General features: G+C 59.4%; 1 protein-coding gene across 8 annotated transcripts in view; it reads right to left on the bottom strand.

Moving 5' to 3' along the window:
- Positions 1-19,439, bottom strand: part of ERG (ETS transcription factor ERG) — a 197,010-nt gene that overhangs the window by 23,935 nt on the left and 153,636 nt on the right. For all 8 annotated transcript variants that reach the window (XM_045585239.1, XM_045585241.1, XM_036446663.2 and 5 more), the window contains one exon: positions 8,412-8,560. In XM_045585239.1, the coding sequence (XP_045441195.1) occupies positions 8,412-8,560 (149 nt within the window). The remainder of the gene's footprint in view (positions 1-8,411; positions 8,561-19,439) is intronic.

Here is a 19,439-nt window from a genome sequence, read left to right on the forward strand (position 1 = left end):
GGATTGAGCCCACAACCCAGGCTGGGAATTGAACTGTGACCTCCTGAGTCATGGGTTGGCACTCATCCATCCATGGAGCCGCACCAACCCTGCTCTGGTGGGTGTTTATCTGCAAGAAATGTGTAAGGCTCAGATGGAAGACATGCCCTTCCTGGGGAAGATTCTGTATTCAGGAGCACCGTACAATGGTTCATTCCTCAGCATGGGGGTGGGGCTGCTGGGATACACAGTGGTGGGCAGGTGTGTATAGGGATTGGGGAGGGAGCCAGGTTCAAATTCCTGTGAAAGCTCAAAACCTCATCCCTGCCCTAACTGACCTTTAAGCTCCAAATCTCTATATTATAGGCACTGGGACCCCACCCCCAACCACGGCACCTGAGCTGACCGGTGCCAACGTGAGAATGGGCTGCTGTTCCCAGTTCCCTCCTTCTTTTAGTCTCTAAGGAACTCACTTCTTCCCGTTTCAGCTTTGCGTTAAAGGGATGTTAGACTCTGGGCAGCATTTCCGGGTTTCAAGTCCAGTGTCTCACAGAACCAAGAGCCTTTTCTGCCTCTCACTTCCGATGTACTCTACACCTTTTCCGTGTTTAAAGGAAGAGGTTCCTGATAGTTAGTATCTGCCACCCTGACTGGGTCACGGCCGCCCAGATATCTGGTTCAACATATGGGGGGGAGGGGGGGTTGTTAGGGTGTCCCCAGAAGAGACTAGCATTTGAATTGGTGCCTGAGAAGCAGGTGGCCCTCCCCTGGATGGAGGGAGTCCTGACATGGGGGCCTGAGTAGAACAAAGGGGTGGAGGCAGGGAGGACCGGAGGCTGTCTGACTTGGGGCTGGGCTCTGTCTCCTGCCTTCAGTCCCTGGATGTCAGGGCTTAAGACTCGGGCTGAAGGCACCACCGTCAGATTTCCTCCGTCTTGGTTTGCAGATGGCAAGTTGTGGATTCTACTATCAATATTTACTCAGCCTCATAATCACATGAGCCAATTCCTCATAGCAGATGGATGAGAGAAAGTGAGAGAGATATGAGAGGGAGGGAGGGAGAAAGGGGGCGCTCTGCTTCTGTGAAGAACCCTAATACCAAGTTGAACGAAGATCATCGAGACTCTTTGCACCTTCTCCTCGGTGATCCTGACTCCCGCTAACCAAACAGGACCACATTAGAGCCACAACTGCGGCTCACTGACCTCCGCTGGCTGCTCTGTCTGCTGACTAAGAGGCAAAATCGTCAGCACCGTCCCACGAACCTTGTGATCTCATAGACGGGCTCATAAACCACCAACTCCTTCATCTGCTTTCGAAGCTCAGCCCCGAGATGCCATAGGCAGGGCAGGTCCTGTGACAGCAGTGGGAGCCTCTGCCAGTGTGAGAACTCAGGACCCCGACTTTGCTCCCACCGCTGGGCACGTGCCGGCTGCTCCCTGAGCGGCTCTCCGGGGTCTTCCCTGCTCCCTGAGGGTGGGTGTCTCAGAGCCAGGCTGGTGGAATGGGCTTTGCCACCGAGCAGGAAGGGGGGACGTCTCCAGCCTGGACAGGCTCAAGGGCCAGGCCCAGGGGTTCCTCCCCGGGTCAGTCACTGCCCTCCCTGCGACACTTCCACTTGGACACAGGGGTTGTTTCCCCAAATAACTCCTCTCACGTGTGTGCCCCGGCTGCCAGGAGACTCAGGAGCCGCACTGGAGCTCAGCTGCAGCATCGCGGCTGAGCCGGGTCCAAGGGCTGCAGTCCCATCCGTGGGGCCTGGCTTCCCATGAGTTTTTCCATTTTTGTTTATTGAGGTTGGAGAGTGAGGAAGGAGGAAAGGGGGCGTAACAGGATGACACTTGAACCAACTGAGCTGCCCGGCCAGGGCCCCACTGACATTTTTAGTTGCCTCCGTGGTACCCCTAATTCCTGTTGGGACAGGAGGAGTCTGGTTCACAGGCTTCTCTGCAGTTCCTTTCAAAAGACATCTCAGCTCCTTCATGCAACTACATAGAGTGCCTGCATGTGAGGGAGGACAGAGAATACAGCCTAAACCAGCGATCGGCAAACTCATCGGCCCACAGAGCCAAATATCGACAGGACAACGATTGAGGTTTCTCTGGAGAGCCACATTGTTTAAACTCAAGCCTATTCAAACGCCGCTTCTTTGAAACAGACTCGCCCAGGCCGTGGTGTTTCGTGGAAGAGCCACACTCAAGGGGCCCAAGAGCCGCGGGTGGCTCGCGAGCCGCAGTTTGCCGACCACGGATCTAAAGCAAAATGAAGTGTTGTAATAAAAGACTTGCTGAGATGTAAGAGAGAAGCAGTCAGTTTGCCAAAAGGTCCAGGGCGGGTTTCAGAGAAGCCTTGAGGAGTGAGAAGGGTTGCGGGCACAGACAGGAGGGGGCAGCACAGGGAAGACGCTGGTTGGGACAATGCAGGGAGGTGGCTGGCGGGCAGGACGTGGCGCAGGGAAGGGGCGGGGGTGGCAAAGGGATGCGGGAATCAGGTCACGAGGGTTAGAGGAAGCTGTTCTGGACCCGTCACGTTCCCGCCCATCTCCTTCCCCAGATGCCCTGGAGCATCTGTGTGAATCACTCATGGAAGTCTTAATCACACACCTCCTGCTCTCCAGGAGCGGGCCTTATCTGCCTGTTCTTATCGCCTTCTGTCAGGCCGGTCACTTCCTCTGTGACTCCCGTGTGACCAGTGCTCGCCGCATGCTGCTTGAACTAAGCCAGAGTCCTCCGCACGCAGGTCTGAGTAAGACACAGGAGTGGTTTCAACCGTGTGTGTTTGGGGGCCAGGAAGAGGGGGTTTTAAGTTGCATAAAAGCATTTACTCATGGTGACTGGAGCATAGTAAGTGCTCTGTGAATGAATGAATGAATGAGTGAATGAATGAATGAATGAACAAAGAGAGAAACCAGCGAAGAGATGAATGTGGCCACTCTTTCTCTCTGAGGCTCATGATCACCATGCGTTCTGAAGCCCAAGGTGGGTAGGCAGCAGATAAGAGTAGCATCTTTGAAAAACCCAATGCTTTGGCATTTGTTTTAGGGAATAAGAACAGAGAGAAAGTAAAAATCTTTCAAAATAGTGCAAGCGGCTGGAACCAGAGGCCCGTTGCATTTTCGACAGCATTTTGCAACGTCTGAGAAAAGTGGATGAGGACGGCGCCTTCCTCTTTGCCAGCCCCGTGGTTAGCACATCGTGAGCACCAGTCACTCCCCGCAGAGCAGCGGCGGCCGCGGGGCACCCCTGCCCCCCCCCCCCCCCCCCCCGGAGCTTCCAGAGCCACGCACTCGGGCGCCTGAGAACGGGCCCGTTCCCGGGTGCCCTGGGGACCCACTGACTCTGCACACCGGCCTGTGCTCGCAGCCCGGGAGGCAGCCCTGGGGTCACTGCCAGCGGGGGCCAGCCAGGGGCTAGCCAGGGGCCAGCCAGGGGCCAGCCAGGGGCCAGCCGGGGGCTAGCCAGGGGCCAGCCAGGGGCCAGCCGGGGGCCAGCCGGGGGCCAGCCGGGGGCTAGCCAGGGGCCGGCCAGGGACTAGCCAGGGGCCAGCCGGGGGCCAGCCAGGGGCCGGCCAGGGACTAGCCAGGGGCCAGCCGGGGGCCAGCCGGGGGCCAGCCGGAGGCCAGCCGGGGACTAGCCAGGGGCCGGCCTGGGGGCCAGCCGGGGGCTCTCGCGGCCATGGCTGCTGACAGGTGCACAGTACCGTGCTCCCGGGCCTGGCATGGTGCTGACCCAATTTGTCCAAACAGAGCTCTGCGCTGACACCAGTGACCGCTGGCGAGGTACCCTCGGTGCTCAAGCTGCGTTCTGGTCCCGGTGTCCCTGGGAGTGCCTTGCCCCATGGCCTTTACCCAAGTGACCGTGCCTACCAATGACTCCAACCACAGCGCGAGGGAGCGGCGTTAGGAAGGCCAAGTTCCCTCCCACCGAAGGGGGGATGATGATGACGACGACTCTGGAGTGTCCCTGGGAGACGGCTGCTTCCCAGGCTTCCTTCGTGCCGCCCCCTCCTCCGAAAGGGACAGAGTGGGCCTTTATCGAGAATAATGAACACGGATGGAGGCCAACTTTACGTGGTGTCTTCTGTCCAGACCAGAGGCCCTCACACTTTATGATGTGGGAAACCCACCCAGGAGCGTGTGAACAGGGCAGGGCCCTCACCTCCCACCTGGAGGCAGAAAGTCTGGAAGCGCCATTCTTAAATCACAGCTCCCAGTGTTCCTTGGGGCCGTGGCTGGAGCAGACCCGGGAAACAGTCCCTGGCCGGGCTGCAACCCAACAGAGGCACCGGGAGCCGTTACCCGGCACAGGCCTGGGCCCCTCTGACTAAGATCGAAGTCACAGAAAGCCACTGTGAGGTACATCTGTGCCAGGAAGAGCCAACCCATGAGATGCAGACCTAGACATACAGATATACACGCCAGAGAGACAGACAGACAGACCAGTGACAGACAGATGGTACAGAGCCACAGGCAGATGCTAGAGAGCTGACAGATGGTAGATAGACAGATGATAGACACATGGAAAGACAGACAGTAGATGGCACACAGGCAGGCAGATTGGAAGTGCAGATGTGATTAGTATGCTCTGAGGCACCACCCAACCAGTGTGCCCAGGCACCAGGCCTGAGCCAGGCAGCCCACCATGCCTGGCGGCCCCGCCACTGAGGGCTTTTCTCTGCCTTTCCTGTATCTCCCTGTAACAAGCCCAGGAACACATTTCTCTCTGGACTCAGTTAATAGCCGGGCTTCACCTTTCCCCCGTCAGTTCCCTTGTGGACCCTGAGCCCCGAGTCCCTGTGCAGGGCCCGGGGCACCTGGGAGCCAAATAACACCGCGTCACCGCTGGAGTTAAAGGCGGCATCAGAGGCGGGGCGCTGAGAAGGGAGGGGTCCACTTAGAAGAACGCCCTCTGAGTGCAGACCAGGCCCGGGCTGTTCTGTGCCGCCTTGTCTACCTGCCGCTCTTCTGGCCAAAGCATATCAGGCCTGGGGCAGGAATATCGGCATGTAGCTGCTTGACGGTACAAATGCTTAGAAATAACCTTTTCTTTCCAGCTGTCTTTCTGACGTGCACACCTAGTGCTAAAGCATCTGACTAGCACAACCCACATTAGCCACCTGGACCCCCAGGGCTGGAGAATTCTATCTCCGTATGCAGAGCGCCCCCTGCCCAACTGTGCCCGAGGGCAGCCTGGATCCTGGGGCGAGGGTGCAGGTGCAGGAGGGGGTGCAGGTGGGGGTGCAGGGTGGGGGTGCAGGAGGGGGTGCAGGTGGAGGTGCAGGTGTGGGTGCAGTGGGGGTGGGAGTGCAGGTGGGGGTGCAGGTGGGGGGTGCAGGGGTGGGGGGTGGGGTGCAGGTGGGGGGTGAGGTGGGGTGCGGTAGGGGTGCGTAGTGGGTAGGGGTGCAGGTGCGGCTGAGGTGGGTTGGTGGTGGGGGTGCAGGTGGGGGTGCAGGTGCAGATTGGGGTGTGGGTGCAGGCTGGGGTGCGGGTGCAGGCTGGGGTGCAGGTGCAGGTGCAGGTGCAGGTGCAGCAGCTGACAGGGTGGCCTCAGATCCTACAACCTCAGGGCCTCGTTGGGGGATGATCCGGACTATGCAAATGCAGCTGTGTGTGTGCGTGCACGCATGTCCATCTGTGTGTCTGTGTATGAGCCCAGATACATGACGCTTGACCAATAACTGAAAGACACAACTTGCAAAACCGGCCACAATTCACTCTCTTACAAACACCATTAACTGAATAACTGCCCGCGCTCGCATGAAGCAACCCAGGCGGGAGCCCTGAAAGAGGCCTTGCCTCAGGGGCTGAAACCGCCTTTACCAAACGCTCTGAGCCAACCTGCCGGCCAGCCCTCTGCCCGCCCGCCGGTCCGGCGATGGGCCAGGAATGGCGGGCGCTCAGACCTGATTGAACTGGCTCTTTGCCACTTTTCCGTGTGAACATCCCTCCTATGTTCTAAACGTGGCACTCAGCGAAGAAAGCCTCAGGCCGGGCCATCGGAGAGGGTATGGATGGTGTCAAAGCACAGCGATGGCGGCACAGGACTCTGGCCTCGCTGGGGAAGGACGGAAGTGGCGCCAGGTTACCTCCTGGGCCTGCGATTCCATGAGGAACCAAGACAAGAATTTTCTTTTTTCTTTTTAAAAAAATATCTTCATTGATTTTCAGAGAGAGAGGGAGAGGGATCAGTGATAGAAACATCGATGGAGCGAAACATGAATTGACTGGCTGCCCCCTGCATGCCCCCTCCTGGGGAATCACGCCTGTTCCCCAGTCATGTGCCCTGACCGGGAATTGAACCAGTGATCTCTTGGTTCACAGGTGGACGCTCAACCACTGAGCCACACTGGCCGGCAAGACAAGAACTGTCAATGCAGACCTTTCTTCGGATGGATTCTCTCATCTTAGAAATGGAATAGTTTTGCTCTGCCTACACAGAAGTAATTCTGTTCTTGAGGAGGTAGAGAAGGTGAGATGGGCCTAGGAGGGAGTCCCCTGGGTTTCCACCTCATTCTGTTCTTGAGGAGGTAGAGAAGGTGAGATGGGCCTAGGAGGGAGTCCCCTGGGTTTCCACCTCATTCTGTCCACAACCTGCGGCCTGTCGGTTTCTGTATTTCCCCGGTTCGAAAGGAAACGCCTCCTGGCCTAACGCACAGGGTCAGGAGACACCACATGGGTGTGCACCTCAGCGGCCACGATCAAACCAAACACACGGCATCCATGTAACTGTCCACGGTGCACCCATCATCATCAAACCTGTGTGACCCTCGCCGAGGGCACAGGAGTCCTACGAGACTCTTACGAGGCCCTTCAAGGTCAGGGTTGGCCCCCGAGGGGCGATCCTTTCCACCCCACCTGTGCCACATCGGCTTCTTAGTTTACCAAGAGCCACCTGGCAACAAGCCTGCAGAGAAACCGAGCCCACGATCCCACGGCCGAGTGCTCTGCACCCTCCACTCTCCTGTCGGGAAGGAGATAGAGTCCCACTGGACGTGAGCTTCTGCAGAGTAAGGGGTGGGGGTCGTTCCACGGAAGGGACTGGGACCTGCCTGCCGCCACACTGCCCTGGCGGAGGGACGGCTCAGTCTGCACAAACATCGCCCCGGCATCCCGCTCAGGGCCTGCCATGGCCACAGAGAGTAGCCAGGAGGCGGGCTTTCTCCATCACTCACTTCCCTCAGCAGCATTCACCTCCCACCGCCGGCCTGCCAGGCACAGGCACTGCCCGGACCACGAGACGGGCCTCCGTGGGGCTGATGCTGCCTGCAGGGAGGAAGGACATAAGCAAACGTCCGCCTCAGCGCACTGTGCTGACAGACAGGAACTAATAAACTAAAGAAAAATGGGGGAGCGGGGCAGAGTCCCGGGGTGCAGTGGGAGTAGCAAATGGGGTTTCCAGGAAGGGCCCCTCTGAGGAGGTGTGTGCACAGGAAGGACAGACCACCTGGAACCCAGGGTCTCCGGCTGAGCGGACAGCAAGGGCAGGCCTTTGGGCAGAGCGGCAGGGTGACCAGATGGCTGGAGTGGGTGACGGGAGGAGCCCACAGGGCTGCTGTCAGGACGGGAGAGAAGGGGCGTTCGGGCAGATCTGTTCACATCCCAATGTGGTCTCTACGGAGCTGTTAGCCCGGCAGAAGCCAGCCGACCTCTCAGGCCTTCCTTTCCTCTCCTTGCCCTCCCGGGAAAATCGGGATAAGATACCCGTTTCCCAGGACGATGTGAGCTGCTGCGTCCCCATCGCTAAGGAAACGCCCTGCGCAGAGGCAGAGCGAGGCCCACCGGGCAGGGGGGGACGGACGCCGAGGCTGCCGTTGTGGAGGTTCTAGGTTTACGGCACCCGGTTCCTCCCGGGAGCTCCAAGCCCTCCGTCCTATCACCTTTAGTTTCGCTAAGTAAGTAAGTTCCTGGCATGCGCCTCAAACCCAGCCGTGCTCTGGGCCGGGCTGGGAATGAATTCCGAGGGGAAGGCGTCCTTCGGTTCTGGGATCTGTACGTGGGCCGGTGAGCGCTGCCATTTAGACTCTATGGGCAGCACACTGCTCCCGACTGTCAGTTTTCCCAGGTAGAGAGACAACTTGTGAACAGCCAGCAAGGCCACCGCCTGTTATAAACAGCTCGTCATAAAAGGAAGAATCTGTAACACCACACAATTATAGGGAGAGGGCAACTCCTACCTGAAGCTCACTTCCATGGACGTTGTCTCTCTCTCTCCCTCTCTCTCTCTCTCTCTCTCTCTCTCTCACACACACACACACACACACACACACGTGTGCGGGCACACACACACGCATACACACACACACACCGGTGAGCATTTCACTGTATGTGCACGAGCGCCTGCTGGCTCCCATGTACACCCCCCGCTGTAGACCAGGGCGGAGGTGGGCCCAGGGCGGGAAGGACCGCTCGGGGGGCCCCGGGAAGGGCGCCTCACCTGCGGGGACGATGACCCTGCGCTCGCTCGTGGTCATGTTGGGGGGCGGCAGGTGCTTCTCCTCCAGGTAGCTGCCGTAGCTCATGCCCACCTCCGGGCTGCCCACCATCTTCCCGCCTTTCGCCACACTGCACTCCTCGGGCGAGTTTCTGGTGGGGAAAGAGACATTGCTCCATTACTGTGGCAACGGGCCCCACGCCGCCCGGCCCGGCCCTGCCCCGGGACAGGGAAGCGGGAAGGCGAGCGACGGTGACGGGGGAGGAAGGAGGGGACGCAACAGGAAAATTCGGGGCCCGCCAGGGACGGAGGGTGTCCCCCAAAGTCCATAGGCTGATGTCCTAATGCTCAAAGCGATGACATTTACAGACGGGGCCCTTCTTTCTTGTTTTCTTTTCTTTTTAAAAAATATATATTTCATTGATTTCAGAGAGGAAAGGAGAGGGAAGAGAGAGAGAAACATCAATGATAAGAGATGCCTCCCAACCCAGGCGTGTGCCCTGACCAGGAACTGAACCACCACCTCCTGGGTCCTGGTTGATGCTCAACCACTGAGCCACACCCTCTTAATGAAGTTCAGATGAAGATGCGAGGGTGACGCCAACACATTGGACTCGTGTGTCCTTATGAGGAAGACAGGAGACCAGAGAGCTCGCTCCATCCTACGAGAAGATGGCCCTGTGCAACCCGAGGAGAGGGCACTCCCAGCTCACAGCCCGCCTGGCAACTTGACCGTGGGCTCCCGGTTTCCAGATCCCGAACCCGGAGGAACCCTGTCTATTGTGGCAGTCCCTCTGAGGTGCCCAGGCTCAGGCCCAGCCGGGAGCGGGCCCAGCCAGGAGCGGGCCCAGCCAGGAGCGGGCCCAGCCGGGAGCGGGCGCATGGGAGCGAGGCTGCCACCTGGCTTCCCTTTCTCCAGCGGCTCCTCCTGAAACCGTCACATCAGACCTCCATCTGCAACAACGGACAGGGAACACGTGCAGACAACGGCGAACCGCCGCCTGCCCTCGCTGCGCGACAGTAAACAGGCCGCGCAGACAGATGCCGGACGGACGCCGGTGCCCTCCCTCCGCCAGGCTCAGCTCGGAACCAACTTCCTCTTTCTCAGAACCTCCGAGCACCGTCCTCGGTGGAACTTCCCATTCCGATTTCACGCCTGTCTGTACGTAGGGACTTGGAGCCTCACCGTGTCCTAAGCTCAGTGCCCCAGGCAGGCTGGGGTGCAGGGGGGGGCACCCTGGGAGGAAGCCCTCTGGGACCCTGGGTGGGGGGACAAGCTGTGAGGATGCAGAGGGCTCAGCTGCTGGCCTCGGGGCCAGCTCCCAGGAGTGTGTGACTAAGGCAGCCAGGGCCATTAGGATAAGGACTGCCTGCCTTGCTGGAAAAATAAAACAGGAAATTAAAAAAAATAAAAATAAAAAAAAAAAAAAAAAAAAAAAAAATATATATATATATATATATATATATATATATATATATATATTTTGTATTGGTGTTTTACAGAGAGGAAGGGAGAGGGATAGAGAGCTAGAAACATTGATGAGAGAAACATCGACCAGCTGCCTCCTGCACACTCCCCACTGGATGTGCCCGCAGCCAAGGTCCATGCCCTTGATCGGAATCGAACCTGGGACCTTTCAGTCCGCAGGCCCAATGCTCCATCCACTGAGCCACACCGGTTTCGGCAACAGGGAATTTTTTGAGATTCAAAAAACTTGAATTTTTTGGTACAATCTTATTAAATATTTGGTATAACTCCTATTAATAAGGAAACTCCAAATAGAAAATCCAGCTTAACCAGGAAACAGAAAAACAGGTAAAATCCTTCTGAGAGGGTCACCCACGGGCGGCGAACCCAGGACCGCTGCAGAGGCCTCTTCATGGTCGGGTTATGTCTCCCCAGGTGGCTTTCTAGACATGGCCTCTCACCCTCAACCCTACGCGTGCTTTTCCATTTTCCCAGAACACCCGGAGGCTCCCCTGGATTTTAAACTTCCTCCCCGTGTCCGAGGCCTGAGGGTGTGTGGGTGTCCTCCAAACTTCACTAGTGGGGGATGTGCCAGCCACCGGCATGGACTTGACCTTCATGTCTGAGAAGGTCACGGCCAGCCAAGGCAGGAGGGCCCGCTCTGGGTGGCGCGGGGCTGGGGTGGGATGCAGAAGGTCATTCCAGAGCCCAAGGCCACAGCGGGGGAGTGCCCAGGAGGGGCAGAGAGAATCCCCTCGGCATCTGGGACTTGGAAAAGGTACGTCTGTTCCCAGCGCCACTGGCTCGCGTGCCCGGTGCTGAGGGCGGGAGCTCTGGGCCGGCCGTGGGTGAGGGGCCGTCTGTGTCCGTGGATGGAGGCTGCCGTCGGGGCCACCCAGGCCTGAGGCTGGACCACGGGCCTGGAAACACCCCGCCCAGCTCCGAGGCCGCCTCGCAGCTGTACTAACACGAAGGAGATGTAAAAACAGTAACGGTCTGCGTTCCCATGGCGAGGCCTCCACACGCATTATTTCCTCCTGATGCCGTTTTTCCTGGCTTCCCACGTTTATCTCCGAAAGACCCATCCTAGTGTCAAAACACCGAGTGTCTTCGCTTCGGCCTTGGTTTCCTATCCCTTCGGAAAATTCCATCCGTTGCGCGGAGGGGAGGGTATGTTTGGGTCTGTTTGTCTCAAGGAGAGAGAGTTACTAGGGGAGTGAGCGACAGGGAACTGGATGTGACTCAGGTGAGGGGCAAACCTCGGGTGACAACCCTAATGGCCAGGGGGAGACTGTTCCTAGTCCTTCATGCACTCGGCCATCCAGGCCATTGTTTAAAAAATACTTTTATTGATTTCAAAGAGTAAGGAAGAGAGAGAGAGAGAGAGAGAAACATCCATGATGAGAGAGAAACATGGATCAACTGCCTCCTGCACGCCCCACACTGGGAATCGAGCCCGTCACCTGGGCGTGTGCCCTGTCTAGGAATCAAACCGTGACCTCCTGGTCCCTAGGTCAATGCTCAACCCTGAGCCACACCAGCTGGGCCGTGCCATTGTGATTGAGCGCCTGCTGTATACCAGGCACCCTAAGTTCTTTCTCCTCCAACAAGGCAGTTACCCACCTAATAGGTGAAAGGTCAGAGAGATGGATGGGGTCACAGAAATAGGACCCTGCAGACCAATGCTTTAATTTTCTTCTCACTCTTAACAGTTGCATTCCCGTTATCCGAGGACACGTGCTCTGGGCATGGGTCACAGTAGTTTTCCCACGGCTTTAAAACAGAGGTGACAAGTCGCACTGCCCCGAGCTTTCCAAAACCGTGCGCAAGTATTTAAAGTCGGGGCCGTTTCAGTGAGGTTCGTTTGTTTTTGTGCTGTGACCACAAGACATAATTCACCGCCTGAAGCTTCCCCATGCGGCTGCCTCCAGGCCCGTGTCACAGCCGCATGCACGCTCAGGGCGGCAAACACAGTCCTCCCCATTGTGTCTGCTTTTCGCTTCGGGGGAAGGGAGAGTGGGGCTGTGCCTGTGGCCATTTCCAATAGTCGTTGTAATAAATCTACGGGAACTCCCACCGCAGAGCGGGGAGCGGGCCGCCTGTGGGGCCGCGGGCTGGGCTCAAGGTCGATGTTGGCGACAGGGGCCCAAGGCTAGAAGTTCTGGTCTCAGTGTTTAGTCTTTCCCCCTGGTTTTGACTCTTGGAAATTTCAACAGCCCCCCTCAACCCTGATCTGAGAGGGCCGCAGTGGGCCTGGGGGGCTGGGGGGGGGGGGGGCCGGGGCGGGTGCGGCTCAGACTTGCCGGAGGTGTGGGCAGGAGAGAGGGGCTCGCTCCGGGACGCAGAGCCAGGGGGACAGGCTAGAGGCTGGGCAGCCTGAACTCACTGTCTCTCCCTGGCCCCTGCCTGCACCAAGGAAAGACGGGATGCTGCCTTTAAAAGGTAAAGGAGCTGGCCAGTGTGGTTCAGTGGTGGAACGTGGGCCTTTGAACCAGGAGGTCACGGTTCAATTCCCAGTCGGGGCATGTGCCCAGGTTGCAGGCTCGAGCCCCAGTAAGGGGCGTACAGGAGGCAGCCCATCACTGATTCTCTCTCATCACCGATGTTTCTATCTCTCCCTCTCCCTTCTTCTCTGAAATCAATAAAAATATATATATTTTAAAGGTAAAGACGATTGTAATTTCAGAAAAGCATCAAGAACTCCCCACCCACGTGTCCCTGCCATACACTTGCTATTCCTATTCCTGGATGCCACCCGGGGACTGCTCCACCCCCACATGGCAGGTGGCAAACACAACCAGGACGGGTATAAACAGACCTAAGAAACAGGCAATTCCTGGAGAGGCACACTTTCCAGGGGCGTCAATTAGGCACGGCTTTTATAAAATGAAACCCGAACATGATGCAGAGAACGGGGAATCCGCATTAAATGCCTCCATCGCTGCATTTTCACCCCGTGCCCTGTGAGGGATCCACACGGCCAGAGTGCAGCCTCTTTGCCGACCGCCCCGTACACGGCCTTCACACATCCTGACTGGAGTCCCGGGGGCACTTCCCGCCCAGCCCGGGGCTCCGCCTGCACCAGGCCCTGCCTGGAGGGAGGGCCGCGCGTCCTCCACGCTGACATCACAGGGATTTGCACGGTCCGCACGTTGCTCTGGAAATGCACATGGCAAAGAGCACTCCTTCCAGCCCTGGTCTCTCCGTGTTCATGTGGGTGCCGTCCAGCAGCTGCTGTGAACACGCCAACGCAGATCATCAGACGCTCGCTGAACAGATCCTCGTTGGCGGATACAAGTGCCTCTGTCCTGCTGGTTGGGGCGTAAATGTCTTTATGGCTCAGCGCGGTGAAGGTATTTCTCTCAGACTCTTCAGAGCACTGGGAAGTCATTATGCAAATCAGCACCGCAGGTGTGATCACCGCACACCTGTCGGGAGGGCGGCCTGGGAACTGACTCCTGCTGGGGATGGCTCCAACCTCCTCCCATGTAATATTCACGTCGGGATAAACATGTGGGCGGAGCACCCACAATGCTGCCTCGCACACATGATACACGCTATCTATGGGGTAGTTGTTCTGATCCTTTTCGTGAACACGCCGCCACGGGGTCGGCACCTGCAGCAGGGATGTGACAGGTGAGGCCCAGAGAGGGGGACACAGGTCGTGCCCAAGGTCACATGACCAGCAATGGGGGAGCTGGACTGGAACAGTCCAAGGATTTGACCCCACACTAGAGGGTCCCGCCTGGTAAGGCCTTGGGAGTAGCCTCTTTCCCAGACAGAAACCACGACCGAACGGCCCCTCAGAAGACTCCGGGGTTCCCGAAGGACGCCCAGGGGGGCCCCGGAGCCGGCCATGCAGACAGCAGACGTGAACGCGATGGGGGAGACTCCCTGTTCGCGTGGACGCACGTGTGGATTGTGGTGAGTCCGGCTCCAGGGGCGCTGGCCCCCTCCACGTGCAGCGGATGTCACAGGCTCCCCCAGCCCTTTCTCGGGGGCTCGGCGTGGGGCGCGCTCTGCAGGGACGGTGTTCCTGGGTGGGAGGGGACTCGGAGGCAGCGTGGGCCGGCGTGCAGCAGATCCCGGGGGCCCTGGCAGAGAGCGGGCCGAGGGCCCGGGCAGATCCCGGGCAGAGAGCGGGCCGAGGGCCCGGGCAGATCCCGGGCGGAGAGCGGGCCGAGGGCCCGGGCAGATCCCGGGCGGAGAGCGGGCCGAGGGCCCGGGCAGAGAGCGGGCGGAGAGCGGGCCGAGGGCCCGGGCAGAGAGCGGGCGGAGAGCGGTCGAGGGCCGGGGATTGGATCCGGGCCGGAGAGCCGGCCGAGGGGCCCGGGCAGATCCCGGGCGGAGAGCGGGCCGAGGGGCCCGGGCAGATCCCGGGCGGAGAGCGGGCCGAGGGCCCGGGCAGAGAGCGGGCGGAGAGCGGGCCGAGGGCCCGGGCAGAGAGCGGGCGGAGAGCGGGCCGAGGGCCCGGGCAGATCCCGGGCAGATCCCGGCGGAGAGCGGGCCGAGGGCCCCGGCAGATCCCGGGCAGAGAGCGGACTGAGGACCCGGGCAGGGGCTGGGCCCCCGGAACGCGGTCAAGGTGCGCTGTAAGGTCACCGGGGACACAGCCCGAGACAGAGGCTCCCTGGAGCTGTGTCAAACATCACGCCTTTTCCGAGGGAGGGGAGGCCTCGGGGGAGAGGGGGAGTGATATGCCCATACCGAGGAATTAAAAGAAAGGCTGTGGTTGTTGAAAAGCGAAACAAACTTGGCATCTGACGCTGGTTTTCAGAGTCGGCTGAGAGCAGGCCGCCCATCGGGGACAGAGCCCCCAGCGAATGGCACTGGCGTGGCCGTGGGCCTGACGGGGATGGAGCCCCGCCCGGTGCTGCCGTCTGCGCCCGGTGAACGGACCTCATTTATCCAAGATCGACCCCACGGCAGCCCCGAGCCACGACCCCGGGCCCGCCGGCCACGGCCAGCCTGTGATTCCCCCTCCGTCCGGAAAGTGAGCAGAGACTTGGCCTGACAGGAAGTCCAAGGCGTGCCGACGTGGAATGAGGAAATCAGCAGACCTCCTTCTGGGGGCCGAGGCACCCCTCAGCCCCGAAAACCGACCCGTCCTCCGAGACCCGCCCTCCTTCCTGCCCCGGGAGACAGCCCCACTGCCCTGCTCTCACCGCGTGCTGGGGGGTGGGGTCCCGGCTTCCCTGCAGTGATCTCCCCAAACACAAACCCGCCGCCAGCCCGTGCAGCCCACCCTCCCTGGCCCCAGGCGCCTACGGATGGATGCACACTCCCCACAGCCTCCTCGGCACCTGGCCTGGGCCTTCTCCAGTCATCACTCACTTAACAAATATTACAGAGCAGCCCTAGCCGGTGTTGCTCAGTGGACAGAGCGCCAGCCCGCGGACCGAAGGGTCCCAGGTTCGATTCCGGTCAAGGGCATGTACTATGATTGCAGGACCAATCCCTGCCCTTGGTTGGGGCATGTGTGGGAGACCATCAATGTGTCTCTCTCACATCCATGTGTCTCTCTGTTGCTCCCCCTCCCTTCCACTCTCTCTAAAAATCAATGGGAAAACATCCCTGGGTGAGGATTAACAATAAGAGATTGAGAGAGAGAGAGAGAGAGAGAGAGAGAGAGAGAGAGAGAGAGTCTGCCAGGCACTGTCCCAGGGGCTGGAGATTCCGGAGTGTCCCTATTGTCATAGTGGCTGTGACTGGGTGGCTAAAGCCCCTCTCCTGACTCCCCGCACTCTGCCCCTAACGCCCCAATCCACGTCACCCCAACACCTACGTGGGTACCCAAGCCCCTGCTGCCCCCCATGCAGTCAGTGCCCAGCTCCGTGCTGCTCATTAGAATGTCGCCATCTTCACGAATGTTCCTCCGTTTATTGGGTGGTCTCATGTGATGAGCTCCAGGCCCGCTCACACCTGGACACCCGGTTCCCTTTGCTGCCCAGCAGCTGTGGATCAGCGGTCGACCCATGAACCAGGAGGTCGCTGGTTTGACTCTGGTCGGGGAGCATGCCTGGGTTGTGGGCTCCATGCCGTGTGGGGCGTAGAGGCGGCAGGCGACCCATGATTCTCTCTCATCATTGACGTTTCTTTCTCTCCCGCCCTCCCCCTTCCTCTTTGAAATTAATAAAAAAATATGTATATTTTTTTAAATTCCCTTCACATGTGGTTTTCTTCCTAAGAACCCTGAAAGCACACACTTAGCCTGAAGCCAGTGAACAAACGCCTGACCAAGGTTTGGAGCAGGAATGGAAGCGAATCCCCCACAGTAGGTATTTTTAGGCCCGAGACAAGGAGGGGGTTGTCTGGAGGGCTCGGGGTGCTTGGCGGGTCTGTTTTGTTTCTGAATCAGAGGCGGCGATGGAAAAGCTGCCTCAGGCCCCGCGGCCGGCGGCAGGCGGAGCGCCGTGATTCATGGACGGCAGGCTCGGCCTGACACTGGGGCTCTGTCTTCCCAGCCCAGCGCTGCTCTCCCCTCCCCGCCCCCCTACACACACACACCCAGCACCTGGCCCATAGCCGCTTCCCACCAGCCCATCCCCCTCCCGAAAAGCCGAAGACCGAGTTCATTAATGTCACCGCAGCCCACCGGGACCTGGGTCCCTCCATGTCCCTCCCTCCGGGGCACTGCGTGTCCTGGGAACAGCCTGGCCACTCAAGGACCCACCTCCCGTTTCTCTTCACAGCTGGAAACGGGGATGGCAAGGCCAGCCCACAGGGAGGCCTGGAGCTTGGGGGTACATGCATCCTTTGGGGGCCACATATGGGAATGGAATGCTCTGTAGGACAAGGAGTCTACAGAGATGGGCTGTGTTGTGAGGTCTTTTGTTTCTGTTGGTTGGTTGGTTGATTTTGCTGGAGACACTTCCATTTCTCAAGAGGAAAGACGTTAAGCCCAACCGTGACGGTGCTTTGGGTTTTTCCCCACGTCACAGGCTATGGAAATTCTGGTGAACCCAAACCATTTCCCTTTCGAGGCTACACAGGGCCCAAGCAGTGGCCCAGTGCCCGCTGCCCGTGCCCACGGGGACCCCGTCTGACTCCCGAGGGAGGGCCAAGACCGGGGCGGAGCGCCCGCCTCCCTGCCCCGCCTTCCCGCGTGCGTTTCCCCGTTCGTGCGGCTCTCCTCCCGCCGTCCCTCCGTGCCCTCAGCTCCGCAGCCGGTGAGCTGACATCCCGAGTCCCAGGCCCCTCACCAGCCGGACATGTTGCACCTGGACCTCATAAAAACCACCCGTTTGGGGGTTCCCCAGCACAGGGCCAGGCACAGCCGGGAAGGTGCCGAGCCTGAGTGGGAAACGGTCTGCCAATCCGCCTCGGACCCGGGCGGAGAGGAGCACAGGCGGCCTGCTGTGACTCCCACTCTCTCACTGCCCCGCAGTGATGCCCAGGCTCAGAGGAGGGGGGCGGGGGGGGGGGGGTGTCAAACCTCAGTGAGTCTCGGGAGGAATCAGGAGGAAGGCCTGCAGAGGGCGGGTCCCAGTGGACCCCTTGCAAAGAGCAAACACTGAGTGCTGCTCACCAAGCGCGAGAGCCGGACGTGCCCAGAGCGCCAGCCGAGCCGCCATCCCGCAGCTGGGGCGGGGCACTGCCCCTTCCCTCAGGGGCACAGGCGGCCGCCCTGAGCAGCCTCCATCCGAAACGGACATGGTTTGTTTCTAACTTCAGCCCTGCAAGTATCTGAGGAGCTGAGGACGGCTCCCGCCCGGGGCTGGCAGGGACTCTAGGAGGGGGCTGGCGGGGAGACGCCCCCGGCAGACAGCGGAGGGGAGGGCAGGGGAACGGCCGCCCGGGCCAGTGTCTCACCCGGGCAGCCTCTGCAAGACGTCACAGCAGAGTGTGGGTCCGTGCTCTCAGCAGAGAGGAGAGATAACACTGTGCCTGCCCGTCAGCGGAGAGCGCTCGGCGGTCCCAGCGAGAGAGAGATGCCCACTTCAGAAGGAGCCTGGAGGGCGTGAGGAGGAGCACAGGCCCGTGGCCACACAGCCTACGGCAGGAGACTCGATGGTCTCCATCTGTGAAATGGGTCTAGTCCAGTGGTCCCCAGGGGGGCAATTGGAAAATGAGTTATTAACAGTGAACCTTTGTATTGCTTATGGTCCTAGGGGCCTCATATACAGCGTATAAATACACACTGTGACATATGTGTGCGTGTCAGTTCTCTATTATGTTTTGAAACTTTAATTGCTATGTTTTCATATCACTTCATATTATTTTTTTAAAAAAACATTTCATAGTGATTCCTTCCTCAGGACCTCCACTGTCCTTTCATTCTTTTATTTTTCTCTCTCGTGGCTGCCAGGTTCTCTGGAAGCGTGTTTAGACCAAGCAAACGGCCCTTCAGGCTTCCTCCACGCGAACAGGAGCTCGCTGCTTGGATGAGAAGAATTCCATGTCATGGGGATGGCGGGGGCATCGGGATGTCAGCGATGCCCGGGGGTGTGTGGCCCAGTCACAGGGCCATCTCCCAGGTTCAATGAGGACACTGGGCGACACCGTGTGTATGATAAATCACGGTGTGCTGTAGAAGTGCTGTTTAATATACTCCTCACCGACACTCTCCTTCCTGCACAGGGAGTGGAGTCACACCCTCTCCCCCACTTCCCCCCTGAGGCGGGGCCCTGACCTCACAGGACCGTCTCCCCTGCTGCTGGACCCTGAGCTTCTCAGAACCCATCCTCCCAGCCCAGCAGCCAGCCCAGGGCGCGGTGCGGAGGAGACATCTGGCCTTGCAGGCGGCTGGGGCTGGGCCAGCCCATTCCTTTGAGGGGGGGTGGGGGGGAGATGCTGCCTGTGTTTAGGACGTTGAGCCCATGAGATGCCCATGAGATGCCAGGAAACCCCCCCTCCCCCAAGTTATGACAATAAACATGTCTGCAGACGCTGCCACATGCCCCTGGAGGCCCAGCACTGAGGCTGAGAAGCACTGAAGCCGAGAAGGGACGTCCTGTGTCCGCTCAGCGTCGGCGAGCACTGTGCCCGCTGAGGCTGCGGTGGCGACCACCTGCTGGCTCGCAGCCTCGGCTCCTTCCGTCCCTCTTCCCTCCAGCGCAGTGGCTCTCCGCCTTCCTAATGCCGCGACCGTTCACACAGCTCCTCGTGCTGTGGTGACCCCCAGCCGTGAAATCTTTCTGTGGCTACTTCACAACTGTAATGGTCTTAGGCGACCCACAGGTGAGAACCACCGCTGCAGAGCCCGAGGCCATCAGAAGATGGGTACACGTAAGACCACGGGAAAACACAGGTATTTACATTACGGTTCATAGCAGGAGCAACGTTACAGCTGTGAAGCAGCAACGAAAGTGATGTGACGGCTGGGGGTCACCACCACACGAGGAGCTGCGTGAAAGGGCCGCGGCGATGGGAAGGTGGAGGACCACTGCTCCACCTGTCGTCATGGCCAGAGGCCCCACCTCCCCGCTGCCTTCCGTCTCAGGACGTGGGAGCCGCAGGGCTGAGGTTCTGTCAAGTTCCACCTCGGGGTCGGAAAGGGGCCCTCCCTCCGCCCAGAGCCCAGGGCCTTTTCCTCCGAGGGCGGCTGAGGGCGGACAGAGAGG

This window comes from Pipistrellus kuhlii, unplaced genomic scaffold, assembly GCF_014108245.1.
Source record: "Pipistrellus kuhlii isolate mPipKuh1 unplaced genomic scaffold, mPipKuh1.p scaffold_m20_p_2, whole genome shotgun sequence".
Taxonomy (NCBI): domain Eukaryota; kingdom Metazoa; phylum Chordata; class Mammalia; order Chiroptera; family Vespertilionidae; genus Pipistrellus; species Pipistrellus kuhlii.